Source organism: Glycine soja, chromosome 10 (genome assembly GCF_004193775.1).
Source record: "Glycine soja cultivar W05 chromosome 10, ASM419377v2, whole genome shotgun sequence".
NCBI lineage: Eukaryota > Viridiplantae > Streptophyta > Magnoliopsida > Fabales > Fabaceae > Glycine > Glycine soja.
Genome location: NC_041011.1, coordinates 2,554,016 through 2,578,913, shown reverse-complemented (window position 1 = coordinate 2,578,913; position 24,898 = coordinate 2,554,016). Strand labels below are relative to the sequence as shown.

General features: G+C 32.0%; 2 protein-coding genes across 4 annotated transcripts; one reads left to right on the top strand and one right to left on the bottom strand.

Annotated features, from left to right (window-relative positions):
* Positions 1-4,258: 4,258 nt before the first annotated feature.
* LOC114372150 (methylcrotonoyl-CoA carboxylase subunit alpha, mitochondrial-like) lies at positions 4,259-10,234 on the top strand. The gene is made up of 16 exons (XM_028329576.1): positions 4,259-4,731; positions 4,845-4,966; positions 5,060-5,207; positions 5,714-5,851; positions 6,005-6,100; positions 6,187-6,246; positions 6,448-6,540; positions 6,629-6,740; positions 7,282-7,383; positions 7,521-7,657; positions 7,945-8,179; positions 8,257-8,423; positions 8,510-8,626; positions 8,767-9,009; positions 9,111-9,206; positions 10,002-10,234. The coding sequence occupies exons 1-16, from the start codon at positions 4,411-4,413 to the stop codon at positions 10,008-10,010; spliced, it is 2,196 nt and encodes a 731-aa protein (XP_028185377.1). The 5' UTR covers positions 4,259-4,410; the 3' UTR covers positions 10,011-10,234.
* A 1,316-nt stretch (positions 10,235-11,550) lies between these two features.
* LOC114370031 lies at positions 11,551-14,038 on the bottom strand. 3 transcript variants are annotated; one of them, XM_028327323.1, is made up of 3 exons: positions 13,865-14,038; positions 13,342-13,534; positions 11,551-12,228 (listed from the first exon to the last, which is right to left on the bottom strand). In XM_028327323.1, exons 2-3 carry the CDS (start codon positions 13,436-13,438, stop codon positions 11,834-11,836), a joined length of 492 nt encoding a protein of 163 aa, XP_028183124.1. In that variant the 5' UTR covers positions 13,439-13,534; positions 13,865-14,038; the 3' UTR covers positions 11,551-11,833. The 3 variants fall into 3 exon arrangements, with proteins under 3 accessions (XP_028183124.1, XP_028183123.1, XP_028183125.1); XM_028327322.1 differs by having other exon boundaries at positions 13,342-13,453; XM_028327324.1 differs by lacking the exon at positions 13,865-14,038 and adding an exon at positions 13,702-13,857 and having other exon boundaries at positions 13,342-13,453.
* Between the last annotated feature and the right edge of the window lie 10,860 nt (positions 14,039-24,898).

Here is a 24,898-nt window from a genome sequence, read left to right as displayed (position 1 = left end):
TTTAGGGAATTTTCTTTCTTTTTTGGTATATACCGTGTATAAAGTAGTCACGGTTTGAGTTATTGACGATTATCCATTGCATTAATTAAATTTTCTTAAGTTGAGATGTTTGCAACAAATAATTAAATAAATGAAGGATAATTCTAAGATATGTTTGGTTAAGAAATAACTTAAAAGGAAAGAAAGAGAGATTACAAAGTAAAATATATAATCATGTAAAATATTTGATAAGAAAGAAGAATGCATATGAAAGCAAATAGAGTTAAAAATTAATAAAAAAAATAAGAATAGAATAATATTTTTACTATATAAAACATTTTCCCTTCTTTCCTCTAAAATTGGAAATATATATATATATATATATATATATATATATATATATATGAGTCCCTTTTAAAATAGAAGGGTTGCTCTTCTTGGTCCCTCACTCCTTCCTCCATCCTTTTATCCTTAAATTAACATGAAGTGATTGCTACTTTTTTATTATCATTATTTGTACCTTATTTGATAAAGAGAGCTAATAAGTTAATTAGAAGAAAGTTGAAAACTAATTTTTAGAATTATTACCCAATTGAATTATAAATATTGAATAAAATAATTGTGAACTCAATTTATAAAATGACATAAGTTTATATGTTGTTGTAGAGGGGAATGCTAATGTCAGTTAGTGTGCATTAGCATTTAATATAAAAAAAATTATACAAAAAAATATTGAATCTTTTGTTTTTTAAAATTTAATTTAAGGATATCATTATATTGTAACTTAAAAATAATATATATATAAAAGTGGGAATGGTGAAAGGAATTGAGAGATAAATAAAATCTATTTTTATTTTTTAAAATTAAATGATAATATTCTTGAATTAAATTTTGAAAAACAAAACAATCAATAGTTTTATAGTCCAAATTTTTTTGATGTTGAATGCTAATACATAAGGATGATAAAATGGCTTAGGCCGGCCCATTTTGGCTTAGTCGGCCACTAGCCAGTTCAAACTTGATGGGTTGGACAGGCTGTGGGTAGGCTAGCAACTTAGTCCATCCTTTAAAAAAAATAAAAACTCTTAAAAAATAATTGACAATGTAAAATATTCAAAATATCAAATTAGTCTTAAAATCTTAAATCACACAAATATTTAAAACACACAAAATACTAATAGTCTTCAATAATAACTAATAATGATAAGTTTACGAAGTAGCTAAATCACAACAAAAAGTCATAAACTCTAAAACTAGTCTTAAAATCTTAAATAATATAAAGTAATTAAACATAAACTAACTAAAAGATCTTTCCTACCTTTTTTTTAGTAATCTCATATATCAATATAATTATTATTTATATAAAAACAATTAGTATTATGGGTTGGCAGACTAACCCTCCCCACCTAGCCTCTGGCTCACCAGGTTAGGCGAGACGAGCCATGACGGTTTGGTGGACCATGATCTCCATCCTGTCCTATTTTGTCATCCTTACTAATGCACTTCAACTAGGGTGGATATTAACATTTCTCTCTTTCGTATAGTTTTCTTTTATTTTGTAGATAAAAATATAATTTAGATTATTATCATTTAGGTTTTTTTACTTCATTTTGAAATTTCATTATTTTATATAAAGATAAATTTTTTTGTTGAAAATTAAAAATAAACCATATAAATATTGTAATAATTAAAATAAGTAGTATAATATTAAATAAGTTGAAAAATGAAGAAATTTAGTAAAGTATTGAAAATAAAAGTAAAAAATAAAATTGTCTTGTTTCTCTTGAATTGTACCAATAGGATGGCCACAGAATGAAACCAATGAAGCAATTCAGCCTAATGATTCTTTTTTTATGGATATTATGCTCAATGAAAGAAGATGATTCTAATATCTTTGTAAAATCGGTGTAGAAGAATAAGAATATTGGTCATTTGTTTCAATTTGTGCATTGTTTTAATTATCGGCTTTTACGGAAATAGATCCTCTTCATTTCCTTTTTCCTCTATTTTTTAAATTTTTAGAAGCTTTTGGAAAAATAAGTCAAATGACAATGATGCACACTTTATGGATAGTAACATTTATTTTCTCAAAAGTTTAATAGTAAAATAAATGGAGAGAATCCAAACCTGCCTTTTACGATTCTTAATGAGATGCGTAGTATACGAACTTCTAATCTCTCGTCTTATATATTAAAACCATTGCTTTGGTGAAGCCGTTGGTTTCAGGTGTATGCACAGACATTTAAACTTTGGATTTCGTATGATCATGTTTTCTCAAGCCTCTAAAAAATATGGAGGTATATTCACATAATTTGGCTTTTTTATCATTTGAGGGTAAATCTTTCTTTAAATTAACAAATGGGTGTATTTTTGAATTAATTCTTATTTAAGAATAATTTTCATTTAGGGATAAATCATAAAAATAATTGAGAGTAAACAAAAGTCATAAATTTTTATGACTTCTACACAGAAGTCGTAAAAGTAAACCCATTTAATAATTTTGAAAAAAATCTCCATGTGATAAAAAAAAAAACCCACATAATTCACTTAACTGCATTTAGGTAATCTTATACACATAAACGGGAAGGGATTTACTAGCTAGTAAGCCTTAGTGGGTGTTTGCGCAACCTTTTACATTTGCAAATAGAGGTAGCCCAAAGAATCTCAATCTTTGCTTTTCTGTTGTGTTTGCAGTGGCCACCCAAAAATCATACTCTTAATAAACTTGTTTTTCTTAACCACACTCAGTTATTTCAATATTATTTTATCTAAATATATTTAATATTGTGTAAAAGGAGAATACCCAAAAGCGATGGAGAATATAATTGGAAAATCAGACGCTTGACTTATTAAAATTTAATTATAATCTTAGCCATCAATCGTTTTTAACTTTGTTCTAAGGGCTAAATATAAGATATGTTTTTATTTGAAACGTTCCCTGTATACATATAATTATTTTTGTCTCACTTTATTATTTCTTTTATATACAGAGTCTAAAAAATGTACTCTAATGTTATAGATAGACAACTTCTTGACTTTCACACATCATTTTTCAAGTCAAATGAATCCTGTTGTACCCTTGCAGGAGTTTATCATCGTATAGGTCTCTCTTTTAAAAAAAAAATCATTGCATAGGTCTATAGAGATTGAGTTTTTCCTTAAACAAATACGAATGGTCGTTACTTTTATTTAAAAAATCTTAGTATTTAAACTTATGAAATTATTTGATCAAGCGTATAGTTAAATGTACAAATTAAATATACATTTAAATTTACCATCCAATAGTAATTTTTTTTTTCCTGGAAATAAGATATTCTTACAGCCAAAAGTGATTGAGACTAATTCTTGAAATGTAAAAACCATCACTGGATTTTATGTTTTCCAACAAAATCAATAATTTTCAATCAAATATCAAGTGCATGTTCATATGATCAAGAGCAAGGCTTGCCTTACTATAGCCATTTCGAGCGTGACAATAAATAACTCATTTGGGCCATAAGATTATTAACCACGAAAATAAAGCCCAATAGTCTCCTGCTCATATCAAATGGCCCTTAGTAGATTTTTTTGGTGAGATTTATACAATTGCCCTTAGTAGATAACTACATAACATAGTAGGTTTTTTTTAGAGTTAAATACATTTTTTTCCTTATAGTTTAAAAGTTTTTTTTTTCATTTTAATTCTTGAAAAATGTATTTGTTTTATGTTTTAAATAATGTTTTTATAGTAAAAGAGTGTTTTGATCAATGAAAAAAATGCTATCTAAAATATTTTAAGAATAAAAAATAAAACAAACATATTTTATGATAATTAAAACGAAAAAAATAAAATTGAAAAGGATGAAAATAAAAAAACAATAAATTACAGGAATAAAAAAATGTATTTAAGTTTTTTTTATCATGACATAGATAGTAGGCTTTTGACATTTTTTAAAGGATAAATACTAATTTTATTTTTGGAAATGGAAGATAATGATGAAATAGTCTATGAAGATAACAAATTCAAAGTTAATTTTTAAATTTGTAAAAATTATGATAAATTAATTTAATCAATAATGTAATGACAAATTAATTCATAAAATTTATGATTTAATATTAAATTAATCCTAAAAAAAATATTAGTGAAATTTATTCTTAAACATTTACGTATACTAAATTTGAATTTTGTATTTTTTAAAAAGAATAAATTTGTGACGTTGAGGAAGTAAAACAGGTGTTTAGCCTTTTTAAAAATATAAATAGCAAAAAGATGAAGCTGTTGAATGTGAGCTTACTAAGCTGGCCAAAGTTTCATTCATCCATATCCCACTCCATTACAGCACAGCACTTGTGGATTGGACAAAACTACCCCTATGAGTATCAGTGTCCGATCATGGCACGCATTCATATTATTTCTCAATCCTTCCTCCTTTCCATTTCGCACCAACCTCCATGGCTTCTCTGGCGTTGCTCCGCAGAACCACGCTCTCCCACTCGCACGTGCGTGCACGAGCCTTCTCTGAGGGGAAGAGCAGCAACAGACACCGCATCGAGAAGATTCTAGTAGCCAACCGCGGCGAAATCGCTTGCAGGATCACGAGGACCGCGCGGAGGCTCGGCATTCAAACCGTCGCCGTTTACAGCGACGCCGACAAGGACTCGCTCCACGTTGCGTCCGCCGACAAGGCCATCCGAATCGGACCGCCACCGGCGCGGCTCAGTTACTTGAACGGAGCCTCCATCGTCGACGCCGCCATTCGCTCCGGCGCGCAGGTCAACTCTTCTTCACTTCACTCCCTCTCCCTCTGCTTTTCATTTTTTGTCTTTCGTCTTTCTTTAATTAATTGACCTAATCGAATGTTGACACGTGTCGTTTGCGTTATTAGGCTATTCACCCTGGATATGGATTCTTGTCGGAGAGTGCTGACTTCGCCAAGCTTTGTGAGGACAGTGGTCTCACGTTTATAGGGCCTCCTGCGTCTGCTATTCGAGATATGGGTGACAAGAGGTATCGTACTGTTAAGTTTCATAATTCATTATGAATGTGTTATGAATGCGTCTTTAGATTATCAATCTTTTTTTTTGGTATGGATTGTGGCAGTGCATCCAAGAGAATAATGGGAGCTGCAGGTGTGCCTCTTGTGCCTGGATATCATGGAGATGATCAAGATATTGAAAAAATGAAGTTGGAAGCTGATAGGATTGGATATCCAGTCCTGATTAAGCCAACTCATGGTGGCGGTGGAAAGGTGCTTCCAATCTTCATGTTTACAAGTTATTCCGTTTCCTGTTCCTTAACGCAGCTGCATGGGTGTGCTAGTGCTACTTTTCTTCATTTTCTAGTCAATTACAGAAGTACTCTCTGAGCTGGATGATTATTAGTAGGACAGTGAAATGTGTTGTTGCCTAGAGAATTTAGTCCAAACAACGGAGGTTTTTTGCCATTCTTTGTGGTTCTCGTCTCAAATTTGTTGTGATGGTCTTAAATTGCTAAATTGGTTCTGTGATTCTGATATTGTGTGTTGACCTCGGGCATCTCCTTTTCTTTGGTATGTGATAACGTAAGGTGGATTGTTATCATAATGCGTGGCTACTCTTTTAGGTTTGTTTCTGCAAGTTTGAGAGCTGAAAATTTAGAGAGTTCTGGATTTCTTTTGAGATGAAAATAGATGATAGAGGGATTATTCTGAGAATATTTGTTGCTCTGAGCTTACAGTTTTATTATGTTGAAATTTGGACTATGTGAATATTGCAGGGAATGAGGATTGTACACGCTCCAGATGAGTTTGTTGAATCGTTCTTAGCAGCACAACGGGAAGCAGCTGCTTCTTTTAGTGTCAACACGATATTGTTGGAGAAGTATATTACACGGCCAAGACACATAGAAGTCCAGGTATTTATGCTAATCTTTAGCCCAGGGATTATTTGTTTACTTGTTTAAGAATTTTACTGGAACAATGGAATGAAAATAACGGACATCAATAAAAAACTGTCATGTCTCATGGATTGGAGTTTATTATAAATTCTTTTCTGTTTATCATTGTAGATATTTGGGGATAAGCATGGGAATGTTCTGCATTTGTATGAGCGAGATTGCAGTGTGCAGAGAAGACACCAAAAAATAATTGAAGAAGCTCCAGCTGTATGGCTTCCATCATCATGTCTTTAATATTAAGTAATTTATCTTTTAAAAAAAATTGATGGAGTTAAGAACTTGTAAATTTGCAGCCAAACATTTCTGCCAACTTTCGTGCACACTTGGGTCAAGCCGCTGTTTCTGCGGCAAAGGTAAGGTCCTTCTATTTCAAAATGCTAAACTGTACTTTCTATTTGAAGGATCTGAAATCAATGATTCATTGATTTCTTCTGAGTATAAAAGCCTTTAGATACCTTGTGTTCAAGATCAGATTGATTTAGAAGTTCATTGATATATTTTTCTTTTCCATTTGATATCATCCACTGATTCATATTTCTTTCTGATGGCTGAAGGCAGTTAATTATTACAATGCTGGGACTGTGGAGTTTATAGTTGATACAGTCTCTGATGAATTTTTCTTCATGGAGATGAATACACGTCTTCAGGTGCTTGTATTAGTTTTTACTGTCACTCAGTCACTTTTTCCTAAAATCAAGGCTTACAAAAGTATAACATGTGGGAATGTTAATACAGGTTGAGCATCCTGTCACAGAAATGATTGTTGGTCAGGATCTTGTTGAATGGCAAATCCTTGTTGCCAATGGAGAAGCTCTTCCATTGAGTCAATCACAAGTACCCTTATCAGGTGATGCTGCTTTTCCTATCTTTAGTTTCTTCCTACCCCTTAATTTTTCATTTATTGTGTGTGTGGGTGAGGGTGAGTTTGGGGTTTTCTCTGCTTAGTTCCATATTAAACTTAATGATTTTTTTATGAATTGAAGTTGACAGTTGGGTCAGTGTGTGGTTGACTAAAGCTCCTGAGCCAAAAAACAGAAAACATCACTTAAAGAGTAAAGTAATCTGTATAACTGGTACCAATAGGTTTAAGATATAATTATTTTTTTTGTAAACTAGGGTGATTGGAAGTCATGTATAAGTACATAGGCCTAAATTCTGTTATATACTCTGCAAGGAGGAAAAAAACTCCTACCAATATTTATGACTAATTGGTGGAAGTCATCTTAATGACATTCTCAAAAGTATACCCCATAATGAGGCAAACTGAACTGTTATTTCTGAAAATAAAGAGCACATAGAAAATTTTACTATCATGTGTAAAGTTCCATCCATCTATTATGTAGAGGCCTTAAAGATTCAGTATATTATAACTCTTTTTGTGATGGCAGGTCATGCTTTTGAAGCTCGAATCTATGCTGAAAATGTTCAAAAAGGGTTTCTTCCTGCAACTGGAGTTCTACACCATTATCATGTTCCAATCTCATCTGCAGGTCAGATATGCAAAATTAGCCTACTAATTTATTAATGATGAATCTGAATTTTCCCCACTTTGGTTGGAATAACTACGAAACTTCAATATAGATTTGTGGATCTTTCTTTTTATGCTGAAAATTTGCTATTTTGGCAGTTCGGGTGGAGACTGGAGTTAAAGAAGGAGACACAGTTAGCATGCACTATGATCCTATGATTGCTAAGCTTGTGGTGTGGGGAGAAAATCGTGCTGCTGCCTTGGTCAAACTGAAGGATAGTTTATCAAAGTTTCAGGTATACTTAAATTTTTGTATTGCCTGTGCTATAGTGAACTATGAAGCTATCATGATTGTGGTTGAGGGTTTGCAGTAAATCGCCTTTTTCTGTGTTGAGATGTTATATTACTTACCCTTTGTTAGATCCTGTATTTGTAACCTTTGGGGCCAATGGTGGCCTTTTCATGCCCCTTCTCATATACAATAGAGATTCAAGTGATTTTAATTATTTTTTCTTTCTCTAGCTGTATTCTGTCTTTTTGAAATCTTGCTCCATGTTTAAATTGCTAATATCTTCTTCCACAGGTTGCAGGTCTACCAACCAATGTCCACTTTCTTCAAAAGCTTGCTAATCACAGGGCATTTGCAAATGGCAATGTGGAGACTCATTTTATTGATAACTACAAAGAAGACCTCTTTGTTGATGCTAACAATTCAGTGTCTGTGAAAGAAGCATATGAAGCTGCTGGACTTAATGCATCCCTTGTGGCCGCATGCCTCATTGAGAAAGAGCATTTCATGTTGGCTAGAAATCCCCCTGGTAATTGGTCCCATTATTGTTGTGTAATGCTGAGTTGTTTTTGTAATTTTCCTTGGTATTTACATATGTATGTTCAGGGGGCAGCAGCTTGCTCCCTATATGGTATTCTTCTCCACCATTCAGAGTCCATTATCAAGCTAAGCGTAGAATGGAACTTGAGTGGGATAATGAATATGGTAGCGGTAGCTCAAAGATCATGAAGCTTACCATCACTTATCAGCCTGATGGGAGATACCTAATTGAGGTACCAAATGAAAGTAATTTTTTCCCGGTTCAATTATGCCACAAATTCTCCAAAAAGTTAACTTAAGATGATATTATATCTTTCAGACAGGAGAAAATGGATCTCCTGTTTTAGAAGTGAAAGCAATATATGTAAAAGATAACTATTTTAGAGTTGAAGCTGGTGGTGTAATCAATGATGTTAATGTAGCTGTTTACTCAAAGGTAAGTGCTTTCCTCTGCATAGATGATTTTGGAGTTTATGTGGATTGATTTGATAAAAACATTTTTCTGCTGTATCCATCTTGATTGTTAAATAAATTTCTTAAGCTTATAAGGCAAATATGGTTTTTCTTGGAATTCAGGATCAAATAAGGCATATTCATATTTGGCAAGGGTCCTGTCATCATTATTTCAGAGAGAAACTAGGCCTGGAGCTGTCTGAGGATGAAGAATCCCAACATAAACCCAAAGTTGAAACATCAGCCAATCCTCAAGGGACAGTTGTAGCACCCATGGCAGGCTTGGTAGTTAAGGTTCTAGTGGAGAACAAGACAAGAGTGGAGGAAGGACAACCTGTGTTAGTATTAGAAGCAATGAAGATGGAGGTGTGTACAGTTGCTCTGTGAATGTTGGAAACGCCTCTCTTTATCTTCTTTCTTTATCTATTCAGCAAGTTATAACCAACAACGTTCTGTACTTTTTCTAGCATGTTGTAAAGGCACCTTCCTCTGGCTATGTGCATGGGCTTCAACTTGCGGTGGGTGAACAGGTTTCAGATGGCAGTGTTCTTTTCAGTGTAAAGGTTAGTTAATTACCTTTTCTCCTCTTTGCATTACCCTTGGCCTGGTTATACTAGCAATATTATTGTTGCTTTTATGTGTTGGTATACATCATTGCATCACATTGTATCATTCAATATATATTCTCTTTATTATGATGTTGATGTTTATTTCTTTTTCTGGGTATGACTAATGTTACTTAAGAGTCTGCTTGTTTAAATAGGTAAAAAAAACAGCATATATGGAAATGATAATTTATCTGGACTGTGTTCAAATACATTATTTAACCCCTCATTTTCATTTTCCACATACTCTGACAAGCTGACCCTTGGTACATAAAGTATGTTTCTTCTGCAACATTAATGTGCTGAACTAGCATTTTTCATTATTTTATTCTTCAACATTTCTGAATCTGATAATAAAGAGGTTTCTTCACGTTGATGTTTATGGAACTCAGGTTATTATGTTTGAATTTTGCTACTAATTTTATCTAGAAAAATACATGTAGCAAGTACCAACCATATATTAGTTTCTTTGCGTTAATTTTTAGTTAGCTATCTTACCATAAAATGAAATGCCTCGTTTGTTGGTCTACCTTGTCCGATAAACACATTGGTCATCAGCTATGAAGCATGAACACCTGATAAGAGGAATCATGTTTCATGTTCATGTCTGACGCTTAATGGACAATACGGCATAACATAACTTATCATTTCAAATTCTAACGAGACACTTCAAATTTTGTTGGATGTTTGTGTCTCGTGTAAGTGTCCACACTTATTAGGTCATCAGTGATCTTGATAGTTGTGTTTGGGCAGGATCAATAAAATCACACTTGGATTACCGCTTTCGCCAAGACTTTGACAAGGGGGACATTATCTGGATGGATAGTTATACGCAGGTTAACAACCGAACACCTGAAAGTTGATTACTTGCTTAACAATCTTTGTGACTCAATTTTTCAAGTTACAAAAGAGGAAATATACTTCACAATAATGCAAATAGTTCCTCAAGTCATTAATAACAAAGCGGTAATTTTGCTTCATGTTTAGATATTTTTCCATCACAGGTTTTCACCTGCCCCTCAAATAGATCTCTAAAGGGGAGATGCGCACACGCCTAAAATTATGTGATAGTCGGAACACCAAATTTCAACTACGAATCCAAGATTCAATTGTTTCTTGGGGAAACAAGGGTACTAACAATTACCGTCACAGAAAAGGGAAATTTATGGATTCGTTTCATAATATACGCGTTTCATGCTCACAAAGTGAAGAGCCAAAAATTAAACTTTCGCATTGTTGATCTAAACTCATTGTGCCACACCACGCGTATTGATTTTTCACACTAATACATTTTTGCCACGTTAATTTCCAAATTTTGAAGTCGTTATATGCATGCGGTTTGATGGAGCTTCAAAGGGAACTTCAAATCTGAAAAAAAAAAACTAGCGATTATAAGTCGAAGTGATAATCATACATCTATGATCTATCACATGCATGTTGAGTTCAAGCAACTTGATCTGGACCTCTCCAGAGGATGAGTTGATTATTAAGCGAGATTTTGGCGTGCTTCATCATTACATTATGGCTTTTGATACAGATTAGAGATAGATTAACTCTCCTTCAACTAGCAAACAAAGTACTCCGTACTCCACCTTAACTTGAATGAAGTGGTTGATGGTCGGTTTAGGATAAACGTTGATACACTTTTTTGTAATTCTAGTCTTTAATTTAATTTATCACTTCGTATATTATAACTCGCTTGTTCTTCCTATTAAGTTTGTGGCCATTTGAATTACAAGCAAATTATATTCGGAATGGGATACCTATAATGCATATATATGCACTTGTTTGAATGGAAAGGAGAGGAAGATTAATTATTATTATTTATTTAAATTTAAAAGATAAATAAAATGATTGAAAAATTTAAATAAAAATCATTTTTTATTTTAGCAATTTCTCAAATGAATATATATTTACCGATCATGTTTTTTTTTTTATGTTTATAAAAACAACCACTTATTTTTATTCTTTTAAAAGAAAATAAACTATTATTTCTCTATAACAAGTTAGAATAACCACCACCTCCCAGCCTGATTCTCTATTCAGTGTGGTCACTGCCAATATCCCATGTAAGCATAATGAGGGAGGGAAAATTACACTTCAATCTTAAAAATTCAGGCCAATACAAATTGAACTACAGGTTCTTTTTATGTTTTACCTGATTTAACAGATTTCCATTTTTTTCTTTACGAAAAACTGCACATTATAAATTATAAAAACCACTAATCACAATAAAAGCTTCGTAATATTTTTAGGAAATTGCTATTCTCCTTATATATAAATACATAATTTCATAAGGTTGTATTTGAATGAGGAATTTGCATTGGTTCAAAAGTCACCTCATCTAAATACATTAAACATCGGAAGCAATTCCTCCAAAAGCTTTTTTTTTCCTACAACAAAAAAAGGGGCTTAATTAAGCTCAGTCATTAAGTTGAGTTGAGACCATTGTAGATTCTCCCCCAATTCATGTGTCAAATTTGAAACCACAATTACAAGTTATAACCAAGTCTTTTCAGTACAAGAAAATGAGGCAATGCCTTTGTACAAGATGAAGGACATTCTATCTAGGCTGGCATATCAACTTAAGCATCAAAACCAGAATAGATTCCATTCTCTCTCAACAACCTCTTCTCTTCTTCAACATAATTTTTGCCTCTGCTAGCTTGACCCAGCTCTCTCTTCCTCTTTTCCTTCTGAGAGAAAGAAAGATTCTTCTTGTCATTCCAAGTCAGAGCAGCTGGCAGCTCCTCTCCTAGGGAAATAGCCTCTCTTGTTTTCTTTCGCTCTTCATATGATTCTTCAATTTCCTTGTCTACATGCTTTTCTTTTCCAGTGGACCACGACCAATTTTTCTTCGAGTCATCCTCTTTGGGTGCGGGTACTTTTAGGACTGAAGGTCCACCTCTATAACCGTGTCGCTTCAGAGCTTCAAAGTCAATTAGACCACTTTTCTTAGTTGTCTGCTTTCTAGATTTACCTGTAGACATAAATTTCATAAAATTAAACAGCAATAAAATTAGGGAGACAAATGTCAAGATGTCAAACTGAAAAGGCAACTGAGTGTGTGAAGATATGGCAATATGGATTATTTTCGTGAACTAACACCATGGCACCAAATATGGAGTAAAGTCAGGATAAAATATTGTGAATGGAGGTTTAGTTTAGTAGTCCTGGTATTCTCATTTTTGTTTGCTGGAAAATGTCTATTCTATATGCTAAAGAAACTCTTTCAAGAAATTCAGCGAAGACATAAAGTTCATATAGTTAATTGTATATTTAAATCAGTCAATCTTTTTTATGCTTGTGCAATGTATAGAAATCCGAATCAACTCCTCTGATTGATAAGAGTAATGTTTTGTGGACACTCCACCCATCAACACCTAGGGATAAAGAAATAGAAGAGGGAAATGATAATGTAACAAAAAGCGAGAGATGGGGGTGCCAAATTGGTGTTTGTAAACATTAGGTAATAGAAATACATCCTCCTCCCAAAGATTTTGTAGTTTGTACATGTTTGGATTTCAGTTGTGAGAGCTCAAAAGTATTTTTACTCCCTAAGCAAAAAATTCTTTCTTCATTTTTTGTATTAGAATTTGCAGAAGTACTTTCCCAACTTTAATCCAAACATTTAGCCTTTGTCTATCAGCAACTGTATAGTGCTCAGGAACTATCTTGCAGACATGCACTAACTCAAGTTGGGGATGGGTTTAAGTCCTCAACAACTGAATCTACATCGGCAATATTCATAATTCCGCATCAACACTCAAAGGAACTATCAATGCCAAAGTTTCATAGCTAGTATGAGCATCAACCCACAATCTAGAGTCTAGACATGAAGAAAATAGCTGTAACAACAACAGGAAAGATAATCCAAACTACCGACAGAACAAAATACAAAAAATGTGGGACATAACACAATAAGCACCCATGTACATCCATTGTTCAATTCAAGAGAGTAAATTTGTCAAGTTATACAAAATAAGCAAATTTTAACACAATAAAAATGTATAACTTTCACATTGAATAAATCAAACTTGAGAGCAATCAGCAGAGTCATAAAAACAACTAGACAGAGAAAAGAGGATAATACCTTTGGAATTTCCCCCTCCAGTTTCACTATCACATTCAGAATCTGAATGTGAAGACGATGACTCATCGTCATCACTCCATGGCATAGTCCTCTTCATAGTACGAACCAAACACTGCTAATACACACAAACAATGCCACAGCTCAATGACTACGAATAAAACAAGGGGTTGGTTCAAGCCCCAACAATGCTACTCTGCAAATAAACACAGGGAAAGATGCCATGCTCAAATATCGCTCAACAGAAACAACAACAGTTTCAATATCAGCATAAAAATTTGATATTTATTTAAAAAGAAAAGAAAAAAAAAGGTGATGAATAATTATTAGGAGCTGAGGTTGCCGTCAGAGACGCGGACAGACCCATGATTTTGTTTTTATTCCGAAATGTACAAAAACAGAGAACTAAACATGCGCGTGCTGCTGTAACAATAGGGAATTAGACGGTCATGAATTTTGGGAAAATGGGGGAAAAACGAAAGGAAAAAGAAAGCATAAAAGCTGAGAAGAGAAACAGATACAGTACCGAGGAAAGTGAACTGACAGAGCGACACCAGTTGGGTTGTTGTTGGTGGCTCGTTTTGGAATTGGAATTTGGATTATGATTACGTTCTTCTCTGCTACAAAACAAAACTGAAAACCCTTTTTAGTTTTTAGGGATTTCTCAGCTACGAATTTGGGATTAGGACTCTCCACTACATAATCAAAATAATTACGTCCCCCCCCTTATAGATTTTAAACTTCTAAGAAATTTTATTTAATTAAAAAATTAGTTTAGAAATATTACCAACTGGTTTATAATTATTTACTGTTTTAAATTTAAAATAGAAAACATTGAGTTATAATGTATATAAATACTACAATTACATGATATTTATTCACCAAAAAAAAGTTACCTGATATTTTTAAAATAGAAAATATTAAATACAAACTTTTTATTATTAAAAATTACAATAACTATATATTAATAATATCAAATATTACTTTCTTTAATGAAAATTTGCTTTAAATTTTATATTCATTGTCCTAATGTTAAAAATTATACATATAAAAGAAAACAAGTTATTAGAATGGGAAGAGATGAATTTTGGTTATGCTCGATAAAATTAATTGAAAGTTAAAAGATTTTTTATTTAATTATAAATATTTGATAAAATTAATTATTGAAATAACTAAAATAATATAAAGTGACAAAAAAATAATAAAATAATAATTTATTTAAAAATGATGATAATTTTTTTTATAAATATATTAAAGATAAAAAATAAGAAAATATAAAAATCTAAAATCTACTAAGCTAATTTTTTAAAAAATACTAAAAATTACTTTAAAAAATTATTTATCGAATAATAAAAAAAAATTTCAACTATTAAAAAAAATTAAAAACTAGTTGTAGCGCTTCACCGAGCATAACCAAAATATCGATTTGGAGCGGACCAAAGCCCACTATGCAGCTGGCTACCAAACAAGGGTAAGTACTTGTATGCCTCTACCCCATTCAATTCCTATGTTCTTTGTGTAAAATTATGTTTAAATACTAAATTTTATGTAAATATTTACATGGTTGGTTCTATATCGAAGAATTAATTTCAGATTTAGAATTGTTTTTTTTAAAGTAATTTTAAGTAACTTTTATGTTACTCTATAAAAAATTTCTACTAAATTTTATCACTGACTTCATTTTAAAATAAAATGATAAAGCAATTCATTTCAAAATTAATTATATTAAAAACAATTAATTTAAAATCAAAATTGCAAAATTCTATTAAACAAATTCTTTCTTATGCAATTGGTAAGTTGTATAATTGTGGCCTTATTCATGGGAAATTATCAGGTAGTTTAAGACTACCACATAGTCATGGTCCTGACCAATTTTACATAAACTGCATAAACTTATATTTTTTAATTTATGAAAAAATTTAATAACACTCAACTATGTAAACTATGTATTATGTAGAAATTAATAAAGACTGTATAATATTTTTAATTTTCCTTATTCACGGTGCTTGAAAAACATCAAATATTTACCAATGCAGTTGGTGTGTACATTTGCTTTTCACATCTCCTTAGGACCACTGGCCACTGGTCCCTGTTATTTTTACCTAACTTATATATATCGTATTGAAAAATACTAGCATGTCTATTTTTGTGTAGGTCCTATAAACTTTGGCTTCATCTTCATTTCAACTTCAACTCTACCACAAGACAAATCATTTGATTTCCATGTTCTTTGAAAGAGCTCTTCTTTCAATGCATGTGGTAATTCAACTAGTCCCTTTCTCCTCGCTCCTGATTTATATGCAACTGATTATTGAGGAAATCAAGAGAATTACTACTTGTTTGTCTACTTCATTACGATTTGTCTTGGAGTGATCTCCAATTCTCCATAGAATCTAACTATCTTTTTCACCTCTTTTATGCATGTTATGGTTTGTTTTTACTTATTAATGTGCTTAGAACACAATTAAAAGAAGCAAAATGCTATTGGAAATACTTTTGAATTTTCACTTTCTCTCTTCACAAATAAATTTCACGGTTGCTTTTGATATTATGTCCTTGCTTCTTGTTCGTCAGTCTTCAACAATGTATTTGGGTGAAGACTCGTAGGCACGCGTAACAAGCCTATATGGTCCTATGGTCCCAAAGTTTGTTCATATGAAGTTCTAGGTTTGAAGAAGTAAAATAAAATCTTCAGGTTGGTAAGATTGACATTCACAAAACAATTAAGTGGGATTTTAGATATTAGTTACTGGACTGGAATTATCAAGAAGCAGTAAATATTAAGGCTAGAGATGAAAAAGAATAAATTAAGGTTTTAATATTTAGGAGCATGGTTATAGGTTAATGCTAAAAGAAAGCCAAAAACAGAATACTTTTATTCTATGGATGTGAACAACAATACCTGCTTAGGCTTACTTCAACTGTTCTTGGGTCAAAATGAGAGAAGGGGAAAGGAGAGAATGTAGGAGAAAACTTGCTGCCATACTTTCAAACACTGAAAATTCTCATTATTTCAATTTGAATTCTTATATGGTTATATAGCCCTTCTCAATATTTGATAATATGAGGGTTATGTAAAGTTGACAACTAATGTAAAACTTTGTTGAATCTTTCGTGATATATATTGATAATTTGGTGTATGGGAAAAATGAAGTCTGTTAAATTGCCTTTGGTTTCTAGTCCAAAGAAGATTAGACAGAGAGACTTAACCTACATTCTCATGCTAGTTGAGTCAAGTTGTCTAAGATTATAATGAGCCACCAAAGACTAATATAGAGTTGTAATATGCTTTCTATTGATCATACATAAGTAATGAACAACTGATCATTTGCTGACACCATAATCTCCCTCTACAGATGGATTGAATACTTGCTTCATACCACTAGTCTTAAAGCAGTGGCCATCCACATTGAACAAACTGGCTCAGGGTATGAACCCGCCTTTACTTTGAAGTTAAATCTTTAGGCGAGTGATTACAAAATTAATTTTGAGATGAAGTGAAATATATTTGGATGTTTATATTCTAAAAGCATGTTATTAGTACAATTCAGTATCATTTTTTTATCTATTACAAAAACTACCTAAAATTGCTTCAGTTTAAAATATTTTGACCTAGAATCAAATTTGTAACTTGAGATCAAACATGTGAACATTTACTTTAATTCTCTTTAGCTGATATTTTAACACAATTTTGGATGATTCAATCTAAATTCAAACACGCACTAAGATATTTTTTCGATATATAGTTCTCTGTTGTTATATTTCTTGTTTGACTTGTGGCAGTGTGACAAAGAAGGCCACGGTTGGATGATTCTTATATGATTTTGTTTTCCTTACTGTGGTAAAAGGGCCTATGTTGTAGTTGGTAGACAAATGAATGTTATTGATGTAATTTGTCTATGAACATAATACCTAAAAGTTTAAGTTACATTCCATTTAAACATAATATCGTGTGTTTTAGGCTAGGAAGGTGGGTTTCTATCAACCAGCCACATTATATGCTTTAGGGAATTCATCTTGTTCTGCTTTGTAAAATTTAATCGGTTGCCTATATTCAGAGGAATTTGCTATCTTAAGTTTGTATTAAGAAATATTTACTTAGAAGATTGTACTCTTAAGTCTTTCAATGCTTTCTATTTTTATGATTATGATATTGCATTTACATTCATAAGATCTAGTTCATTTCTTCTTTCGCTAACTTCATACAAATCAGACTGCCTTGGCCTTCCTTTTTGTACCAGTACCTAGTATTGGTTTTTGCTCGCATGTCTCCTTGGGACAATCGTGTTCCTTGTGCCAGTTATTTCTCAGTGATTTTCGTCCCTCCTGGTTTTAGTCTTACAAGTCACACCCATGTGACTGCATGTGGATAATATTTCTAGAGAATGAAAGTGGTCCTGCAATTAAAATATGCAATATTTGTCCCTCAATTAATGTATGGTTGGCAATACTTTTGACAGGACCTATTATACTTTAGTTCAAGATAAAATACGTTCATTTATTCTTCATTTTGTACGATTGTGAAGTTTCTAGACTCCAGCCAAACATGACTGAATATTGTTTTTACAAGTGTTAGTTATTGGCTGCTCTTTATTCTTATGATACTTTGTGCTGATGTTCATCAATACATGCTGCAATTTATATAGTATAGATGAATACAAAATATTATTTCTTCCCTCTGATGTAGAGAAGTGAACTTCTGCATCTATGCGTTGATGTTCCTCCATATTGTTTGGTTGGTATTTCCTATAATTTTGGTGGTTGTAAGTCGTTATTAAGATTATTCACAAAATTTAAGTTGTCCATACCGTCCATGAAAGAGATGTGTAATTCAAAATAACATGTTGGTACATAATGCCTTTAATGATCAATCTGCCTCGTAACTTTGATTGAGACAAGCAATATGTTGAGTTGTAGAAAAATTCTTGTCAATTCTGGACCAGCCATAATTGCGTTTATTTTCACATATTTAAGTTGGGAGTTCCACCGTATCAAATTGCTACCAAAATAAATTTAGAGAACAAATGGAATGTGTGTATTGCAATATCTCGAAAATGTAAAAATAGAATGCCAATGAGTACTGTTGGGTCCAAAAACAGTGACAACTGGGGTGAAAAGAAAAGGACACCATAAAGCTGGTTTTTTCAAATTGAGTCCTTGTGAGGAACGAAAACTCTAAAGAGCATGACTTGTGTGCGATTGAAACTACTAGCTTTCATTTTTTTAAAAAAAAATTCATGTTGTTGACCGGAGAAAGTTGCTGGATTGCAAATTCTTGTATATGTTCTGTATGAACAATGGAGTGGCTGAAACAGATATCAAAAGCACGAGAGTAACTAAAAAGGAACTAAAAACAATACAAAAAATGTAGAACGATTTAAATATAAATATTGATAGTATTTAGATAACCATCACTTTGAGAGAACAATACGTTCCTGGGTAAAAAATGTGCTTTCTTGTGTATATTGAGTGTCTGGAAGAACCGAACAAAGACAAATGCACCTAGTTGTAACACTTGAATTTAATTTCTATGCATGGTAAATATAATGATTTTTACAATTAGAAATTAACTAACTAGAAGTCATTTTCATTGTGCAAAGATATGAGAGAAGGTCATTATACGCAACCTAACTATTGTCATATTTGAATTCATAACCAATCAAGGTATAACTTTACTATTATGTCAGAATTTGTCCTCCACAGTATTATCATATATAATAATCTATTATTATTAGATGATACTGTAAAGAAAAAAACTTTTTATTGTAAGTGTATTTAAATTAATTCATATTATTTTATGGGGAATGGGAGGATTGAAGTACTTTTGGCTAGAGTGTCACTTGCCAAATCAGGTCGTAATTGACCAAAATCTATGCCAGTTGTAGTCCCTGATCTTCGTGCTATGTCATGTTTTCAGCAGATAATTATACCTTCGTGCTATGTCATGTTTTCAGGTCGTAATTATACCTTAAGGGCCGAGCCAGTTTTGTGAAATTTTAAGATATATGGGAAAACAAGTATGTGATATAAACAATTGCAAGATTTAATTTGCCTTTAAGAAGGGGCCGCTTCCGTTGTGAAGTGTCAAGAGGGTACAAAAGTTGAAAACTTGAAATGGCCCATTGGTCTTAATAATAATAATAATAATAAATGACAAATAAAAGCTTGGAAAATGTTATATGAAAGACAATGACAAGATCTTTTGCCTAGTTGCTAGTTCAATGAAATGAGGAAAGGGACTCGAGTCTCAACCATAGCTAGAGAAGTTTGCGTGAAAATCTTCTCTTTTTTTTTTTCTACCCCAACGTGAAAAGTTTCACATCAATATATATCAGCCTTTTCCTTTAGTTCTCCCACCAATAAATAGAGTCAAATCAACTAAAATATTTGTTCCTGTCTGAACATTGTTTTCACACAATATTGTAACAATTTTCTGTAACTTGTGTTGGCAACAACCCCAATGATCCACTTGTTCATAATTTTAGCTTAAAAAAGCATTTGATCATTTCATTGCTCCTATCGTGTTCTGGTTTTCTTCCTGCCTTGCTTCACTGCTGCTATGTTTTGTCACTTGGATGGATGTTGGCCTATATCATATCCTTTCATTTCATTTTCAACATTTTTTTTCTGCTTCCAACACCAACAACTATCCTCTTTTTCCTCCTACCACAAATTTAAAATAGTACTGATTAAAAAAGTGGGTGTTTATTGATCATAATTTTTTAAAGAAAAAATAGCAAGAGTACCTTAAAGACACTGATTAAGGAATTACAAGTAAAATAATTTTATTGAAGAACGTAACAGTATAATTTCCAATACAACTTTAGCATAATTTTAATAAAATTTTCTATTTATTGATTTCTTAACCAATCTTTTTGAATGTAAAATAGTACTAGCAAGGAGTTTGAAAAAGAAAAAAACAAAGGCCCCACGTAAGATATGAATTAAGACTTAAGGCTAGGTTTGCTCTAGGTTTTTGCTCCACGGCATGCATGTATTACGTTCCCAAAAATTGACAAATGATGAGTGGGATCCTATGTGTGCTAAAATATAGTGTCCTATGATATGATTATAACTGAACATTTGTTGTCCTCTTTCTATTATTAACGTATATCGACGAGGCTTGAGACACAAGAGAATTGTTTTGTGGTCGTTCAAGGGATGCCCTCCATGATTGAGCATATTGTCCAATAAAAGAAAAAGTATAAGGGGGCGATGACTTGTAAAACTTATATTGTATTTTCTTCTTTGATTTCAAATAAATAAATATGCATTTAATTATCCTATTCTTATCCAAGTCTAATATGAGTAATTATTATTTGTATTCGTATTTTGTAGTGTAGACAACTACGTATTTGGGTAAGTGCTGTTTGGACATTTAAAGCCTAGATGTCCCGTCAGTAAGTACACATGTACGATAGGCATAGAGGCGTACCTGTCATTTGCCAGATTATGAAGAAAAAAGGACAAGGGGATAAAAATACCCATTTAAAAGATTTCGACCAAATAAGAGAAAAAGAAAACTAAAAAACAAAAAATAAATGGCCCAATGGACACCTTCAAATCAAATGGTTAGGAAGACAGTGTGGGAGAAAAGGGAATGGTGGCTTAATAAGGGATGCTTCAAATATGAAAAAGCAAAAAAACAGAAAGAAACACCATATTCCACGTACCCTAGAGTAGAAGATACTTTGGCCAATGTACATGCAATTAAAGATGCAATGCATCCTTTGACTGCCTCGTTAACCTATATATCTACCATTTTCTTGTCCAACTCGAAATAAAATTGGATGGAAAACACCCAAAAAGGTCAATAAGTTTCTGATTAGCTAAGGACAATTTTATGAATAAATTTGTGTTGAGTTCTTATTCTTACATGCATTTTATAGAAACAAAAGGATGATGCTGATAATTATTAACGTCTCACATTGCTATATGTGGCATGCGTTAATGATCTGAAATAATTAAATTTTGTCCTTAAAAAATGTAATGGTTGTTCAATAACTAAAAAGAAAATGGTATGAAGATGTTATGTTCAATATAAGAAATGTCATGACAAACTAATACTAGTAGTATATTATGAAAATAAATGATTTGGTGTTGATTCATTTTACCCAATATATATTTCTTTTAATGGATAACTTAATAGCTGCGGTGTGAGAACCACATGGCAATTCATGCAGTCTGAGGACAGTCTAAGTACTGTCTTAAAAAACACTTACTGGTTAAATTGGTTGGAACATTTGTTTGTACAGCTATTACTATTGATTTGAAAATGGACTCTTTTAACATTAGTTATAAACATTTATGGAGAATTAAAAAAGAATAACTAAATATTAAAGGATAAGATCTATTCATAATTGGAGCATGTAAGTCAAAACAAAAGACTTGCATCAGATTTAAACCGTCAATATAATATAAATTTATTTTATAGTTATATATATATATATATATATATATATATATATATATATATATAATACTTTAAAATACTCATCATATGACAATATTTATTAGTTAATATAATTAATTATAAGTTAAAATATATTTTTCGTTTTTATAAAATTATAATGATTGTCTGAAGTTAAGTTTGCATGATTCCAAACTCATTTTGTTATTTTTTTCTTATAAATTTATATAATTCATGAGAATTAAAAATCACCAAAAATTGAATAAAAAATTAAAACGGTTAAAAATTATCACAAATTGAAAAAAAAAAAAGCAAGAATGGATCTTTTTGCACAATCTTATCTTTTAAACCCCTCTTTCATACTCGAACAAAGCTGAAATGTTATGGAATTAGATATATAGTTGGGGGGTTCAGCTGTTGTGGCATTCATGGGCACTGCCAAACCTTATGCAGTACCCAAATTTTGCAGAAGAAAAGATCTAAACTGTTCTAAGGAATTATGAAAATGTGTGCAAATTTATTACTACATTCATTCATTTCTATGTTTCTCTAATTTATAGCAACTCTTGGAAAAGTCTGTACCTCAAAAATATAACTGACTAGCAAATCTCATGTCTCAAACCTACAAACAAAGACATAACATAAATCCATTATGTGACACAAAAAAAGAAGGAAAAACTGAATTATATGACCAAATGTCTCCATTTATTGTGACATTATCAATTATGAGCAACAAATCATGAAACTCCTATGAAAACGGACGACCAAAACAATTGACAAAAATAACAAATACCAAATAGAAAAAATCAGAGGCAGAGAAGGAAATCCACACCGTAACGGTGGGATATTCCAAAACAAAAAGAAAGGAATTTTGCTAATTTTGTAATCGAAGTTAAAAATCTCTATTCACGTGAAGTCATTGTAGTTCATCAAAGTGAGATCACCCCAATCAAATGGAATAATCGACCCAGCAAAAATCATCGTCCATGGCCAAATGCCCAGAAACAGGGAATTGTAATTGGAACCGGATTTGGGCGTTTTGGGTTTGGATCTGACTGCTGGTGGTGATGTCGGAGGTGAGTGTTTGCGGAGGACGTTCAGAATGGGGCACGAGAAGCATCGGAGGGAGCGAAGATAGTGGAAGGATCGTTCCAAGCGACGGAAGCGGTGGTTGCGGCGACTGAGAGCGACGGCGCCGCCGTTGCGAGCTAGTGGAAGCCGGGGTGAGACAAGATCGGAGGAAGGAGCACGGTGTGGGAGAAGAGAAAGGGAAGTAATTTTCAGTAGACAAATACCAAAGTCATCCAAACATGACTTCAAATAAAAAAAGTAACAAAATAAATTTCAAGAATAAAAAATAAACTTTATTAATTTTATAAGGAAGAAAAATATAATTTAATTTTAATTATTTATTTTTGAGTCCCTTTTATGTTTTCTGCATCCGTCCTTGTGTGGAAATGGAATCTCTCATAAAAGGGAGAAGGAAAAACACCTAATTAGGAATCGTAGAGATAAACAAGTATAGTCTCCCTGGTGGATGGCAGATTCCAATTTTTTTTTAACTCTGAAGGCAGCCACAAACTTTCACGATTCATTTTAGAATATCCAAATTGAAGTAAACGTTTAGATTGGGACCCCATTTGTTCTTAATTGTGAGCGTATGAAGAGGGGATAAAACCAAATCATAGAAATCTTGCATCTGTCATATTCAATTTGTTGTTTTCGGTCAACAAGTGTAAATTATTAAGACCTTTAAACCCAAATGAAATGTTTTCCCCTGCCTTGGAACATAGTATCTGGCGAATGATTCTTAATTAACAACTGAATTAAGCAAACTCAAAATTGAGGGATTTGTATCACAGACTATTAATATATATTTTCTGGTTTGCTATTAACTATATATATTCTGGTATGGTAATTTAACAAGAGATAATATTGTTTTAGATAGATAAAAATCCTTTTGAAAGATAAAATTTCCCTTCTAAATATTTAATACTACTAACTAATTAAATTATAACAATCTCATGCTAATTAATTTAGGCTAGGCTGTTAAGATTTGACACTATAGAAACTCATCTAATGAATTCCCACGCTGTTATTCATTCTCCCCTCTATTTTTTTCCCTATCCATTCAGACCACTAAAACACAATACGATGGTTGGTTTGTTTTGCGACAACCACTGGACAAGTCTTGATGACGTATGAATAATTGGAGGGCTAAGATTTAGGTTTATACGACAAATAGTGGGAGATTGACCTAAAATTTGCTGAGCTTTGCGTAACCTGTTAGTTTAATAATCTTTTCCTTCCTAATTCTTGAAATATTAGTTTAACTAACAACGATTATTATAATGACATTTTTTTAGTAGATGCATATAATTATTTATATTAATAAATGATTAAGATTTACTGTATTTTTTTTTGGTGAATTTTTTTTTACTGTATATAATCATTTAATTTAATAATTGTTTTGAAAAATTAATTTAATAGTACTTACTATCATATACTATCATATGAATCAGTTTAGTTTATATAATTTGTGCGCATAAAATCTTTACAATGCATTACAAAATTTGATAAAATTTAAAATATTTAATATAAAACCGATAAATATTTGACCACTCCTCCTTTGAATAGTGAATACCAAATCCGACAAGTTACCTGTTACCTCAGCAATTTGAACATAATTGATTGCTAAAAGAAAAGATCGTTGAAAAATGAGAATATTAAGATATGAGGAATTGCAGACACGATCTCCCATATGTGCCACGTTACTAATATTAGACCATCAAGATAGCACTTAATTGCTTAATCCATTAAAATATAGCTTCATTTCATAATACCCAATGAGATCGCATGGGTTAAGAAGGATGATAAAATTAAGAATAATGGTATATAAATATTTTAATATTTTAAATATTATTTAATATTTTTATCATATTAAAAAATTTATTATATCTGTATTTTTGTTTCTCTCTCTTTATTTGTTAGTAAATAACATAATGGGTGTCAACTCACTATTTGTTTGAGATGAAATAGGTTTACGAACACCCCAGTGGTCTACCAAGATCCTATATTTATGCGAAGTGTGAACCACTAGTTCATTGAACAACGCGTCACACAAAGCAAACTTATAATACTTACATTACA